Source organism: Schistocerca serialis, chromosome 1 (genome assembly GCF_023864345.2).
Source record: "Schistocerca serialis cubense isolate TAMUIC-IGC-003099 chromosome 1, iqSchSeri2.2, whole genome shotgun sequence".
Lineage (NCBI taxonomy): Eukaryota > Metazoa > Arthropoda > Insecta > Orthoptera > Acrididae > Schistocerca > Schistocerca serialis.
The window spans coordinates 794729469-794746003 of NC_064638.1; the positions used below are offsets into that span (position 1 = coordinate 794729469).

The 16535-nt window shown below is 39.4% G+C and overlaps 1 protein-coding gene across 6 annotated transcripts in view; it reads left to right on the top strand.

Annotated features, from left to right (window-relative positions):
• The window catches only part of LOC126483725 (valine--tRNA ligase-like), a 215685-nt gene that overhangs the window by 67006 nt on the left and 132144 nt on the right, over positions 1 to 16535 (top strand). For all 6 annotated transcript variants that reach the window (XR_007587771.1, XM_050106834.1, XM_050106862.1 and 3 more), the window contains exon 9: positions 6945 to 7185. Coding sequence is in view for 5 of the 6 variants with exons in the window: in XM_050106834.1 (XP_049962791.1) it covers positions 6945 to 7185 (241 nt within the window). In the remaining variant the exon portion in view is untranslated. The remainder of the gene's footprint in view (positions 1 to 6944; positions 7186 to 16535) is intronic.

Genomic DNA, 16535 nt, shown 5'->3' on the forward strand with positions numbered 1-16535 from the left:
TAGGTTCTTCTTTCTCAACTGAATGTAGTATGTTTTTTGATGTCCAGACAGCCTCTTCTGTAATTTTAGTTTTGTACAGTTGCTCAGCTTTGAACACTATATGTCAGTGTTGTCACTTGAAATGATGACTGCTACTCTTTTTTTCTTGTTAGTTTAGTATTTTGTCTTGTTGCTTATGTTGGTTCTCATTGACAGAGGTTATTTAATGTCCCACTCTTCAAGTATGCTTCTTGGCGTATGATATCTTCAAATATGTGATGGATAATTTTCACGTTTTCGAAGCCGCTAGATATTCTTGGCACTGACTTATTTTCCTGATGCGGAATTATTTTTATAAGATTGTCACCATGTGCGATAGTTGAGCAGGATGAACTTATATGTCTTCCGGTCCTGCAGAATACTTGTCCCCTCTCTTCTCCTCAAATAGACTTAATGAAGTCACTTGTGTTTACTACAATGAGTAACCAAGGAATTTTGTATAACAACAGGTTTATTGCTGTATTTTTGGATACATAGATATTTTAGACTTAGTCTTCCTCACAACTGACTTTGTCTCTTAGCTAAAATTCCATGCAGCTAGAAGACCCTATTTCGCACTTTCTAGCCATGTACCACATCACCTAATGGGCATAGTCTAGTGGACTGGTGGAGCTTCTCCACATATGATGGCCCTGTATGTTTTTGGATGTCTTGCATCCTATCCCCAGCCCCAGCTCTCATGTTTTATGCTCCGTTTCCAGAAGGTAATGTTGGTGTAGGCCGCATATTTGGGCATTGGCTGGGGTGGACAGAAGGGGTGATAGTCCAACACAAGGGTCAATAACCTCGTGAGGTCATAGTTGGAGACAATAGGTGTACGAGACACAGGAACCAAATAATCCATGACATGAGCATAGCCAGCTGCCACCTAAGGGGCCAATTCCTGGACCTACAACATGTATGGGTAATGCCAATATTTCTCCTCAGCATATAAGGCAAGGGGACTTGCTACCCTCGCACCACATTTATTACCCACAGTCACAGCAGTGTTCATCTTCCACAGTGCTGGAAGAGCAACCATTGAAGCTTGAACTGCTACCTCTGATTTCAGCAGCCCATTGAACATGTCAAATGTTGTATTTTGAGACACCCATGATGATACTGATGTCTGGATGGAACCGTTGGCTGGAGTTCCGGCATCTCTCTTTCTCTTCCCCCTACCTAAACATTTAAGACATAGACCTGGGCACTGCCGTCCTTACATGCCAATTAAAAGGGAGGGGGATGTGGTATCTGTGCCTGCCGATAGTGACATGTAGTGGAGGATGCGGAACCAATGATGCTGGCAACCAGCGAACTGGGTACGGCAACTGCTGACGGAGCATGCCCATGCCGTGTGTGCCTGATGGTAAAGTTGCTAGTGACTCAGTTCAGTTGTTTGCTTGCAAGGTTAGAGGTCAGACCTGCTAATATTCAGTCACATGTAAACAGTAGCTTGTTTAGGGGTATCTCCCTCTCTCAATTTGCTGTCTTGACATGTTACATGTACTGTTGAATATTTGGCTTGTGTATAGTTTCAGTTGGTTTAGTTTTTCGGATATTAGAACACATGCTATTGACAACTTGGTACGCCCAGGCAGAGTGCCATGTATTACCCCATTTACGAGCTTATAGTTGTAAATCTGTACCTTGAGAGTGATTTGTAAAACTTTTAGCTTCAAGGAGATCAAGATTGGAGCTACTGAGGATGAAACTACGAAATCCGGATCAGTACTATCCCAACTCTTTTGATCTGACAACCTACAGTAAACTGACGATAAAATTAATGTCAGTTCCTCTGCATAGACAATATAAAATCTAACAGGCATTCTATTGTGAAGTGTGATTCATCTTTTGTTGGGGTCAGTGCCATTCTGTGCTTACCTTTCCAAATAGTATAGTGGTGGGTGATTGTACTGCCTAGTTTCCACTGTGAATGCTCATGAACTACTGTAAAACTAATTCAGAAATTTTCTGGTGGCAACAGGGCTAAGATGTACATATACATCTAAACTCTGCAAACCAGTACCAGTGTGAAGTGCATGGCAGAGGGTATGTCCCATTATACCAGTTACTAGGGCTTTTTCCTGGTCCATTCAAATGTGGAGTGCGGAATAATGATTTCTTTAAATGCCTCTTTGCGTGCTATAATTAGTGTAGTCTTGTTCTTGCAGTTCTTATGGGAGTAATGTGTGTGGCATTGTAGTACAGGGTGTCCATAAAGTCCCTTTACAACTTCAAGATTTTATTACAACAGCAGTTGTTGAAATATTTTAACAAAATTTCTTTTATTGTAATCACTGCTTACTAAAGTTTTTATATATACTAAAATTTTGTGTTTGCAATACTCTGTTGATAGAAGGAACTGAACCTCTATAAAATGGCAACTCCTCAAGAGAAGGCACAATGTGTGTCGTGGTTTATTGAGACAAAATCCCCGGATGTTCAGACTCAACGAAACTTCAGAATGAAGTACGGAAGAGATCTACCATCATGCCCTTCAATCCGTGCATGACACAAAAAATTTATGGAGACAGGGACAGTGTTGGATAAAGGTAGGAGTGGGCGACCAAGAACATCTGAGGAAAACATTGATCGCATTTTAAACGTCTTCACTCGTTCACCTTTGAAGTCCATCCGCACTGCTGCCAGACAGTTTCAACTACCACATTCAACTGCGCATAAGGTCCTCCACAAGAATTTATGGTTGTACAGTTACAAAGTCCAACTGTTACAGACACTTGAGCCAAATGACAAGCCAAAATGGACAGAGTTAGCACTCAACTTGCTGGAATGCCTTTCAGAGGGTGAAGCATTCCTCAAGCGAGTTTGTTTCTGTGGCGAGGCAACTTTTCATGTTTCTTGGACATTAAACAGACGCAATGTGTGAATCCAGGGATCTGAGGACCTCCGTGTGACTAGGGAGCTTCACCGAGATAGTTCAAATCTGAATGTATAGTGTGGAATCATGTGCAACTGAGTCAATAGTTACTGCAGATGTTTACCTCAACCTTCAGACCGAATATGTAGCACCATAATTGATTGACTTACAACCAACTATCATTTTCCAGCAAGATGGTGCACCACCACATTGGGGACTGCATGTTCATCTGTTCCTCAATGAAACATTTCCAGGCATATGGATTGGGAGGGATGGGTCAATTCCTTCGTGTTCACCAGATATCACTCCACTGCACTTTTTTTTATGGGGGTATGTAGAAGATATCGTGTATCGAACACAGATATGGGACTTTGCTGACTTGAAGCAAAGAATTTGTAATGCAATTGCCACCATTGATGATGCTATGCTACAGCAAACATGGCAAGAAATCTTGATGTGCTTCGTGCAACTAAAGGCACCCATATAGAGGTCTATTAAACACTGTCAAAAAAAAACTTTTATAAACACTGATTACAATAAAAGAAATGATGTTAAAATATTTCAACAACTGCCATTGTAATAAAAATTTGAAGTTGTTAAGGGACTTTATGGACACTCTGTATATTCATAGGTTCATCACTTAAAGTTGGTTTTAGAAACTTTCTGTCTAGGTTTCCACAGAGTAGTTTGCATCTGTCATGTGTGGCGTGGGCTGGGCGGTTTTTTAGGTTAGATGGCCTTGGGCAAGTACAGAAAGGGCAACAGCCTCAATGGGTGCGGGGCAAAGTCAGGACATGCGGGGACCAAGCAGCAATCGGTATTGTAATTGTAAACTGTCGAAACTGCGTTGGTAAAGTACCGGATCTTCAAGCGCTGATAGAAAGCACCGAAGCTGAAATCATTATAGGTACAGAAAGCGGGCTGAAGCCAGAGATAAATTCTGCCAAAGTTTTTACAAAGGTACAGACGGTGTTTAGAAAGGATAGATTGCATGCAACCGGTGGTGGAGTGTTCGTCGCTGTTAGTAGTAGTTTATCCTGTAGTGAAGTAGAAGTGGATAGTTCCTGTGAATTATTATGGGTGGAGGTTACACTCAACAACCGAGCTAGGTTAATAATTGGCTCCTTTTACCGACCTCCCGACTCAGCAGCATTAGTGGCAGAACAACTGAGAGAAAATTTGGAATACATTTCACATAAATTTTCTCAGCATGTTATAGTCTTAGGTGGAGATTTCAATTTACCAGATGTAGACTGGGATACTCAGATGTTTAGGATGGGTGGTAGGGACAGAGCATCGAGTGACATTATACTGAGTGCACTATCTGAAAATTACCTCGAGCAATTAAACAGAGAAACGACTCGTGGAGATAACATCTTGGACCTACTGATAACAAACAGACCCGAACTTTTTGACTCTGTATGTGCAGAACAGGGAATCAGTGATCATAAGGCCGTTGCAGCATCCCTGAATATGGAAGTTAATAGGAATATAAAAAAGGGAGGAAGGTTTATCTGTTTAGCAAGAGTAATAGAAGGCAGATTTCAGACTACCTAACAGATCAAAACGAAAATTTCTGTTCCGACACTGACAATGTTGAGTGTTTATGGAAAAAGTTCAAGGCAATCATAAAATGCGTTTTAGACAGGTACGTGCCGAGTAAAACTGTGAGGGATGCGAAAAACCCACCGTGGTACAACAACAGAGTTAGGAAACTACTGCGAAAGCAAAGAGATCTTCACTCCAAGTTTAAACGCAGCCAAAACCTCTCAGACAAACAGAAGCTAAACGATGTCAAAGGTAGCATAATTCGGGCTATGCGTGAAGCGTTCAGTGAATTCGAAAGTAAAATTCTATGTACCGACTTGACAGAAAATCCTAGGAAGTTCTGGTCTTACGTTAAATCAGTAAGTGGCTCGAAACAGCATATCCAGACACTCCGGGATGATGATGGCATTGAAACAGAGGCTGACACGCGTAAAGCTGAAATACTAAACACCTTTTTCCAAAGCTGTTTCACAGAGGAAGACTGCACTGCAGTTCCTTCTCTAAATCCTCGCACAAACGAAAGAATGGCTGACATCGAAATAAGTGTCCAAGGAATAGAAAAGCAACTGGAATCACTCAACAGAGGAAAGTCCACTGGACCTGACAGGATACCAATTCGATTCTACACAGAGTACGCGAAAGAACTTGCCCCCCCTTCTAACAGCCATGTACCGCAAGTCTCTAGAGGAACGGAAGGTTCCAAATGATTGGAAAAGAGCACAGGTAGTCCCAGTCTTCAAGAAGGGTCGTCGAGCAGATGCGCAAAACTATAGACCTATATCTCTGACGTCGATCTGTTGTAGAATTTTAGAACATGTTTTTTGCTCGAGTATCATGGCGTTTTTGGAAACCCAGAATCTACTATGTAGGAATCAACATGGATTCCGGAAACAGCGATCGTGTGAGACCCAACTCGCTTTATTTGTTTATGAGACCCAGAAAATATTAGATACAGGCTCCCAGGTAGATGCTATTTTTCTTGACTTCCGGAAGGCGTTCGATACAGTTCCGCACTGTCGCCTGATAAACAAAGTAAGAGCCTACGGAATATCAGACCAGCTGTGTGGCTGGATTGAAGAGTTTTTAGCAAACAGAACACAGCATGTTGTTAACAATGGAGAGATATCTACAGACGTTAAAGTAACCTCTGGTGTGCCACAGGGGAGTGTTATGGGACCATTGCTTTTCACAATATATATAAATGACCTAGTAGATAGTGTCGGAAGTTCCATGCGGCTTTTCGTGGATGATGCTGTAGTATACAGAGAAGTTGCACCATTAGAAAATTGTAGTGAAATGCAGGAAGATCTGCAGTGGATAGGCACTTGGTGCAGGGAGTGGCAACTGACCCTTAACATAGACAAATGTAATGTATTGCGAATACATAGAAAGAAGGATTCTTTATTGTATGATTATATGATAGCGGAACAAACACTGGTAGCAGTTACTTCTGTAAAATATCTGGGAGTATGCATTTGAAACGATTTGAAGTGGAATGATCATATAAAATTAATTGTTGGTAAGGCAGGTACCAGGTTGAGATTCATTGGGAGAGTCCTTAGAAAATGTAGTCCATGAACAAAGGAGGTGGCTTACAAAACACGCATTCGACCTATACTTGAGTATTGCTCATCAGTGTGGGATCCGTACCAGATCGGGTTGACGGAGGAGATAGAGAAGATCCAAAGAAGAGTGGCGCGTTTCGTCACAGGGTTATTTGGTAACCGTGATAGCGTTATGGAGATGTTTAACAAACTCAAGTGGCAGACTCTGCAAGAGAGGTGCTCTGCATCGCGGTGTAGCTTGCTGTCCAGGTTTCGAGATGGTGCGTTTCTGGATGAGGTATCGAATATATTGCTTCCCCCTACTTATACCTCCCGAGGAGATCACGAATGTAAAATTAGAAAGATTAGAGCTTGCACGGAGGCTTTCAGACAGTCGTTCTTCCTGCGAACCATACGCGACTGGAACAGGAAAGGGAGGTAATGACAGTGGCATGTAAAGTGCCCACCGCCACACACCGTTGGGTGGCTTGTGGAGTATAAATGTAGATGTAGATGTAGATGTAGATGTAGATGTAGATGTAGATGTAGATGTATCTTCAAGCATCTCTCAGTTTAGTTCTTTCAGAATCTTCACACATCAGTCATTCATGTTAAAAGTGTTTTAAAGTGAAGTGGAAGATATACTCCACAGATATAAAGTAAAAACTGTCCAGAACAAAGCAGACTGTGCACTATTATGGGTCTCTCACCAGGAAAGAAAAAGAAAACTGCAGTCAAATATTGTATCAGTTGAAGAATAGAAGGAACTGCAGTCAATTGGAGACCATTTCATTGATCAAATTTATATTGCCAAAACATTTTAAAACTGTGTTGATTACATAAAAAAAATAATACAAGTCACATGTACTTATTTCTAGAATGCTTCCTGTTGTGTTTTTAAATAAGTATTAGTGAATAATACTGAGTATTACACATACTGTTAATTTTTACAGAGATTGGTGTATATCACGACAATTGTGGTGGGGACACCAGATTCCCCTTTACAAATGTCAAACAATGGATAACAATTCTACATGGATTGCAGCAAGAAATATTGAGGAGGCATGGAAAGAAGCAGCTGCAATTTTGAGATGTGGTTTGAAAGATATGTCTGTAATTCAAGAAGAGGATGTGTTAGATACATGGTTCTCTTCAGCACTCTTACCATTTTCTGCTCTTGGTTGGCCACACCAGGTACAGATTGATAAGTATTTGATATTTTTTTTTGTCAACTGCATGTTAAAATATAAAGAATTTTGTGATCTGCTTTTAACTTCATGCTATCATAAAAGTTCAAGTTTGAGAATGAGCCAGTTGCACAACTGTGAAAGATGGACGTAATTAGGATATGGCTCCATCTTCAGTGCTATCTTCTTCGTGGGTCACATGGGAGGCAAGATTTTATAAATCTGGAGCCTGTTACTTTGTATCACTTGAATGTCCAGCAATTCATGAATGTAATTTACTTTATTCCTTCCCAAATGTGAAGCCTCATGGCAATCTCAGTTGTTGTGAATATTTAGTCTATGTTCATCTCTAGTAAACTGATGAAGAGTACCCACACTTTTACAGTTTGTATCTATTCCATTTGGAATACACAGTCCTCTTTTGTAGTGGACAGCAAACAGTTCTGTTCCATTGTTGTATGCTTCAGTGATCTAACTATTGTAAGAAAACGGTGTCATCTCATGCTCAATGCAAATGTTTGTTGCAAGCAGTTTTAATACAGTATTGAGCTGCTCAATAAATACAATGAGGCTTTCTAATAATGTAAACCTGGCTGCTGCACTCCTGAAATTTTCCAAAAGCAGAAGTCTGAATTCATTGCCACAGATCAAATATTCATCGAAAGAATTCCATTCTTAAACTATCTGTACACAAGTATTCCAGATGCTCATAGTCTTGACATCATCAAACACAACTACTGTGTTAGGTAAAACAAATCTGCACCACAGTCTTGGGAACTCACATAATGTTCTTATGCAACAATCTGTTTGTGAACCACCAGCAGAATGCTTGCTGGTGTCCTGAATCAAAAAACCGTTACCTGGTTCATGTTCATTTATGATATATTTATGATCTGGTCACAATGCCATGGTCTTTACATTCGGTCTCATATCTGTTTCATCCAATACTCTTTCAAGGTGTTTATGTTGTTAGCATCTTCACGGACAATTACTTTCACCTGCACTTTTTTACAAAAAGTTCTCCCGTATCATATACTTCCATATTCCTAATACTCCAACTGTACCCTTTAACTATCTGAGAGCAGAAACATTTTATTAAAGGGAAATGTGATTTGTCAAAATTATAAAACGTCTTAACAAACCAAACAATTTATTTTAGTACAGTTTTTCAATCTTTTGCTTAATTTTTTTAATTAAATTGTTACCGCTGATAACAACCTGCCATAATATTCACTAACTATTTATTTGTTGAATTTATTTGTTGACATTTTTTGAAAGGTAAAATGAAACAAATTTCTGTGGAAATTGTTTACACAACCAGCTCAAGTACTTTATTATTGGGAATGAAATCTCTGAAAGCGAGTTTTGCCTTATCTGAGACAAAGATGTTACATATGTTCTAACAGGAACAGCACATGTGGTGCATATTGTACATCATCTATATGTGACCTGTTTTGGTTGATGTATACTACCTTCCAATATGATGTGTTTGTCCACATGTGGTTTATGTTTACTGAGAGTTATGCTGTTCTTGGACAATCACTTTGTCCTGCAGTCCTTTGTACCCTTTCCTAGAAGTCTTTATTCATGAATTGCTCCATCTCAGTTTCTTTGTGGATGATAAATACATTCGCTGCATATATATCAATAAAGTGAAAAAAAAAAAAGAAAAAAAGCCTATGACACCATTTTCTACTTTTGCAGTCACAACCTGAGCCTCACTTTAGATGATCAGAATTGTCAATAAAACTCATGTTTATATTAAAGTCACTCAGTACACAGGGGCATACCATTACAGTAGTTGAGCCATCTTTTCCCTTCCTGTATACGCTTTTGGTGTTACTTGGATCATGTATACTTGAGATCAGGTTCACAGTTTGTTTGTCCATCCACTTGTGAAATGGTACACCATGCTTGCTAATTCTGCTGTGAAAGTCCCTTTGTTTCATCCTTTTATCTTCCTTTGGTTTTGGGAAGAATTTATATGTAGGATTCACAGTTCCAACTGCAAACATTTTCTTGGCTGTTAGTAGGATGAAGAGATTATAAGATGTGAATAAATTATCCATAAAGCAATATAATTTTTACCATAAAGTTCTTCACATAAATCTCTCATTACCCATGCACCCTGTTCCATTCCAAACTATATATGTAAATGTGAAACTTCAGATCATATGCAAATTCATCACACAGCATCCTATTTTAAAGCCTCTCTTCATAGGCTTGTCCCTTGTGTACCATTTCATTGAGCCTCTGCCTTTAAATTTTACATCTCTGTAAATTACCATCTGATTCATTCCTTCTTTGTTTGGAATGTTATAATATAATATAGGGTCACTATCAGAGTTCTGAAACGAAATTGTTTCACTATCTGAGTCTGATGGAAGGTCCTCAAAAAGAAGTTTTTGAATTTCATTGGAACTAAGACTTTTTCTAGCCATACTGGATGAAAGTTGTATCCTAGAGACACAGTGGTTAGCAGCACTAAGTGAGATTAAGGTAACAAAAATATGAAATATATAAACTTGCTTCACATAACTGTTGCACTGTAGCTCATTAGAATGAACATACTTACTTGAAAATAAAAGTGGTAAATACATGCCAAATTTCATCTTCAAAATGTACAACACTTAAACTGTGTTAAACCGCTGCAAGCCAATAAACAAATTGTATTCTACTGAAAGCAAAATGGATGATATCCAATGTCAAGCCATCTAAGCAAAACTCCCTTAACTAACTGTATGACTCTCAGCAAAAACTACTGCCCCATTTGACCACCAGGTGTCATAAAATAAGTGGTTAACATTGATAACCACAACCCTTGAAAGAGTTGACAAGGAATACAGGAGCAGTCCCATATTATCCAGTATCATCCCAAACTGGAACAGCTGAACTACTCTTTACAAGAATTGAACTATTGTTCATAATGTGCCGAAATGAAGAATATGCTTCCCAAATCCATCCCACCTTCTCCGAAGTGGTATTACAATAACTTCTGAATCCACAAAACATTCTGACCCACCCTTTTATATCACTTACTTCTGATCCCGAGTCTCATGGGTAATATCCAAGTAAAAGACCCAGGTCCTAGACCTCTATCGCATAGCCATCTAGCTCCTCCTGTTAGCTCTTACACTTCACTCTTTCCATTTACTGTAGTTAGATTGCAGGTCTGTTGAGCTAATTTCTGCACAATTTTAATTAGCAGTGTTCCTCTCTTCGTTGTGCTGCTTTGCCCCTAAATCTCACTAAATCACTATCCCCTAAATGCAGAATGCAACAGTCTACTTCTCCTACTCGCGCCAGGATAAGTGCTCTAAAGCCAAGTTCCCTTTCATTGATGTCTCTCTCTCTCTCTCTCTCTCTCTCTCTCTCTCTCTCTCTCTCTCTCTCTCTCTCTAAGTCTAGGTTGTTCCTCTCTTTTCTTTACCTTGCCACTCCTTCCATTTTCCTTTTTCATTTCACTTGCTGTAGCCATCATGGCTGTAGTTCGTGTTGTGATAAAACAACACAATCATAAGATGACTTGGTATAATCTGTTTATGTACTTAGCTTTGGTCCAACACCTTAACTATATGGAAAGTGGTGCTCTATTTTCATTCCATCGTTTGTGTGTTGTTAAATTGCATGTTCCCAAGGGACTGCTTTTTTTAAAGACTGATATAGATTTATTAAAATAGTTCTGTTCCCTCTCCATGCTTCTTCTGCAAAGGCTGACTTACCAAATAGTGAAATCAATCATAGGAGTGAACTATATGGAGACATTATGCACTGATTTGTGCTAATGCAATAAGCATTCACATATATTATCCTACCTGAAATATGATTGTACCTAGAAGAAATTGCCCTTGTGAGAAGTTGGTAATGCATTAAAGCTTCATTTTCTAAATTTCTATAAATATCTTTCATCTTATTGTGTTAGAATTTATGTTTTCCAAAAGATTTGCATTATGGAAGTGCTGCTGCACAGGGTTCCCATGTAATCTGGTGGAACCAAATTCTTGTAATCAATTGTTCCTTTTGATTTCTGTGTTCTTATTTGTGATCCTCTCTGTCTCTAACAATGTCTTTCTTCAAAGAAATTATATATTTGTATTTGCTCAAATATGTTTCACCACAGTTGTGGCATCCTCAGTGGATGTTTGTTTATTTTCTCTTTAGATTATGTTATTTCTCAGTGACTGTTTACTTATATCAGCTACTGATCTACACTTTATGTATTGTGCTATCGTGGTTAAATTGGACCTATTCTGAGCCTCATGAGTTTCTTAAGCCATTGTGCTTATTCAGTTTTCCATTTGTATGCATTAGGCAAGGCTACTTCAGTGTGCAATTGTTGTTATCCTTTGTATAGTAATAACACAGAATGTAGTGAAGTCCTATTCATTCAATTACATATTTGATGAGGCATGGACAGTTAAGACATGGACATATACACCATACTGCTGTCACAGGTACCCATATAATTGCTGGTGGCTCTTGTACCATAGTTGACTTTGCCAGTTAGCAGAGATCATTTGTCTTTCATAAGCTTCAAAGTTTACACTGCACCCTACAGCTCAGAATACAGTAACAACATCTGGATGACCCATGCCATACCATGCCAACTGACTGCAGGAAAACAGAAGATTGGCAAGCAGGACTTTTCCTTCATGCTTCCATAAGGAACCTATAATCCCTCAGATCCTCGGGAAGCAGCTGGTAATGTCCACTCTATGTGTACTGAAAGTGAAAAATGGTGAGCAGTTACATGGTGACTGATATCTCACCACCTGAACCATGCCTGACCTACATTGTCCCACACACTGCGAACTTGTAGCTCCAGAACAAACTTTTAAAAAACTGCTCTCTGCACACCATCTGGATTTACAGAATTCATTCAGTTGCTGTTCAAGTTATACAATGCTGCATAGACATTTCTGTCCATAGACAGAACAACTTATGCTCTTGATTTGATTTTTGATATGTTGACAGTGATAACTTTCACATTAAGTCATGAAACACAGTACATCAACCATATCGAAAGGCTATGCACTTGATTATTCGTCTTTGCATCTTTGGAGTGAAAGTAGGTACATGATCAACATGCAAGAAATTCGGCTGCCACAAGACAGATTAGAAGCATTTTCAAAACAGGTTGCAATATGTGAATTGTGAATATTTTTAGGTTTAATTAATTTCTGTTGGAAATGTATTCACACCTGTGCTCTCAGCTCTGCACTACTCAATGAGTTTCTGAAAGGCTGTTTCAGAGGTGGAGGAATCATTAAAGTTGATGACCTAGGGAGACACTGTCTTTGTGAAATTAAAAAGCCACAGTTGCGGAAACAACACCGTTAGCCCGCTCCTCAGCATAAGTCCTTATATCTCTTATGGTGGACGCATAATTAAATGTGACTGGAGTCATATTCCAGGAGTGAATCAATTATCAGTGACATCATCTTCCATCCTTCAATCAGAAATTGTCTTTCTTGCAGGGGAACTGGCCAGCATTTGACAAGAACTCTATGCAGTCTAGGCTTCCATAAATCAATTTCAACATATGCTTGAAGGTTGACAAATGACGCTTTTTATCAACCACAGGACATCAAAGTTGATCCTATTTCAGAAGCTGGAGTAAGGATTGCTGCATCATGTATGACACTTCAACCTCATCCTTCAGTTTACAATGACTGTCAACATATTAACAATGAAAAAATTTGCCAACAGACAACTTGGGCTACATCGACATCATAACAAAAGAATTGGTTTTTAAAGCTCTTGTCCATACTCAAGATGTAATTGGGGAACCTAAGTCATTCCTTGCTGCAACATCTGAACTGCAACTCCATAAAGATTCCCCATACCAAATTGAAACTGTATTGTGATGTTACTGTGTTGAATGTACACTCGATTGTCACACCTGAGTTTTGACAGAAGGCCATCACTTCACTTCATAGCTTGTAACTATACAGAGTAAAAGTCATTACACTCTTGGTAAAGAAAGCATTTGGTGAGTTTATCATAGTTAAAGACTGCAGTATCTTTATTGGTTAGTATAAAGCTTAGTAATGCAACAAGTGTGTGTTTTCGACAGTGTCTACAGTAGAGCTTCCTAGCATGTGTTGACATTCATTTGTTTGTTATTGTAGTAAGTTTTCCACCGTCTTTATTACGGGTAGGGACTGTAACTGCTGTGTGTGGATATTAACTGAGTTGGTGACACTTGGCTCTCAGCTCCAGGCTGTGTTGGCTTCAGTTACACAGCCTGGGGCTGCAGTGGATGGGCATCACAGTTGTGGATCGAGCATTGGAATCCAGGGGATGTCCAGAATGACTCCAGAGTCCACCGATTGGTCCACACTGACGGCCAACCCAGTTACTGCTCAGATTGAGGTTGATCTCTGAACCGTGGTAGCATGGCAGGCTGTGAAAGACTTCTCAGGGCAAAAAAAAAAAAAAAAAAAAAAAGTAAGGCAGCCCTATCCCTGGTTAGCCTGACAAAAAGTTCCTGGTGCTAACTGTGGCTGGCAATGTTCCTCAGCCAGATGCAGTCACTTGTCCTGTTTCAGAGAGAACTTCTCAGCCTGCAAGATTCAGGCATTCACAGATAGTGGGATTATTTTTAGCTGGGAAGTCCAATGTTAGGCACGTTATGAGGCCCCCATAGGGACATGGCTGCCAAGGAGGGGAAGAAAACAAATGTTCACTCCGTATGCATACCAGGTTGAGTCATTCCACACATGGAAGGATCCTTTCTGGATGCTATGGAGAAAACAGGTTGCAGCCAACTGCAGGTGGTGGCTCATGTCAGTATCAGTGATGTGTTCGCTTTGGCTCAGAAGAGATTATCTCTGGTTTTGAGCGGCTATCAGAAGTGGTAAAGGCTGGCAGCCTTGCTTGTGAGATGAAAGTAGGCCTCACCATTTGCAGCGTAGTTGACAGAACCGATTGTGAATCTCTGGTACCGAGTGAAGTGGAGGGTATGAATCGGAGGCTCAGATGGTTCTGTGACCACGTAGGCTGCAGATTCCTTGACTTGCACCATAGGATGGTGAGGTTTCAGGTTCCACTAAATATTTCAGGTGTCCATCACATGCAGGAGGTTGCTACATGGGTAAGGGGGGGGGGGGGCTGTGTGGCATGGACTGGGCACTTTTTTAGGTTAGAGAGCCTCAGGGAAACACAGAAAGTACTTAAGTCTTAAAGGATGCAGGTCAAAAACAGGAAGCACATAGATGTAGGAACCATTAGTATAACAGTTGTAAATTGTTTTAGCTGTGACGGGAAAGTACCAGAACTCCTAATGCTAATAGTAACCACTAATGCTCAAATCGTTATGGGCACTGAAAGCTGACTAAAGCCATATACAACATCAGCAGAAACTTTTGCAAAAGACTTAATGGTGCTCAGAAAGGATAGGCTACACACAGTTGGTGGTGGCGTGTTTGTTGCTGTTAGAAGTAGTTGACCTTGTAGTGAAATTGAAGTAGATAGTTCCTGTGAGTTAGCAATGGCTAGATGTCATTCTTAGCAACCGGAATAAAATAATAACTGGATCCTTTTAATGACCTCCCAATGCTGGTGATGCAATTGCTGAAAGGTTCAAAGGATATTTGAGTCTAATTTCAAACATGTACCTGACTCCTACAGTTATACTTGGTGGTGACTTGAATTTGCCCCCAATATGTTGTCAAAAATACATGTTTAAATCTGGTGGTACACATTAAACATCATCTGAAATTGTGCTAAACGCATGCTCTGAAAATTATTTCAAACAGTTAGTTCATGAAACCACTCAAATACTAAATGTTTGTGATAACGCACTGTACATCACAACAACAAATAATCCTGAGCTAATAACAAGCATTAAAATGTATACAGGGATTAGTGAATACAGGGTTATCATAGTGACACCAAATACCATATCTCCCAAATCCACCAAAAATAAACAAAAATATATCTGTTCAAAAAAGCAGATAAAAATTCGCTTGATGCCTTCTTGAGAGACACAATGTAAGTGTAGCCCAGATATGGCTTGAATTCAAAGAAATAGTATTGACAGCAATTGAAAGGTTTGTACCAAATACATTAACAAACAATGGAGCCAATTCCCCATGGTACACAAAACAGGTCAGAACACTGTTGCAGAAACAACTGAAAAACCATGCCAAATTTAAACAAATGGAAAACGCCCAAGTTTGGCAGTCTCCTACAAGAGCTCGAAATTTACTGCAGACTTCAGTGTGAGGTGCTTGTAATAGTTTCCACAATGAAACTTTGTCTCGAAACCTGGCAGAAAATTTAGAGAGATTTTGGTTGTATGTAAAATATGCTAGTGGCGAGACATAATCGATGCCTTCTCTGGATGATAGCATTGGAAATACATCGACAACAGTGCTGCTAAAGCATAGTTACTAAACACGGCCTTCCAAAGTTCCTTCACCAAAGATGATGATGCTAATATCAGAGAATTCGAATGAAGAATGGATGCCAGCATGAGTAATATAGAAGTACACATCTGTGGAGTAGTGAAGCAACTTACAACACTTAATAAAAGCAAGTATTCCAGTCCGTCTTGTATACTAGTTAGGTTCTTTTCAGCATATGCTGATGCAATAGCTCCATACTTAACAATCATGCACAACCGTTTGCTTGACAAAAGAGCCATACCCAAAGACAGGAAGATAACACAGGTCACACTTGTTCGCAAGAAAGGTAATAGGAGTAATTCACTAAATTATGGGCTCATATCATTAACGTCAGTATGCATCAGGATTTTGGAACATATCTTGTATTTGAACATTGTGAATTACTTTGAAGAGAACGGTCTATTGACACGTAGTCAACACTGATTTAGAAGACATTATTCTTGTGGAAAGCAAAGTGTTGAGTGGTATTGATAAAGGATTTCTAGATTTCCAGAAGGCTTTTGAGAATGCACCTCACAAGCAACATGTAATCGAATAGTGTCATTATGGAATATTGTCTCAGTTATGTGACTGGATTTGTGACTTCTTGTAAGAGAGGTCACAGTTTATAGTAGTTGATGGAAAGTCATCGAGTAAAACGGAACTGATTTCTGGCATTCCACAAAATAGTGTTTATAGGTCCTCTGCTGTTCCTTATCTTTATAAATAATCTAGGAAACAATCTGAGCAGCTTCTTAGGTTCTTTGCAGATGGTGCTGTCATTTATTGTTTAGTAAAGTCTTTAGAAATTGGCAATTGACCCTAAATAATGAAAAATGAGAGGTCATTCATATGTTTGCTAAAAGGAATCCATTAAACTTTGGTTTACATGATAAATGAATCAAATCTAAAGGATGTAAATTTAACTAAATATGCAGGAATTACAATTGCAAACAACTTAAATTGG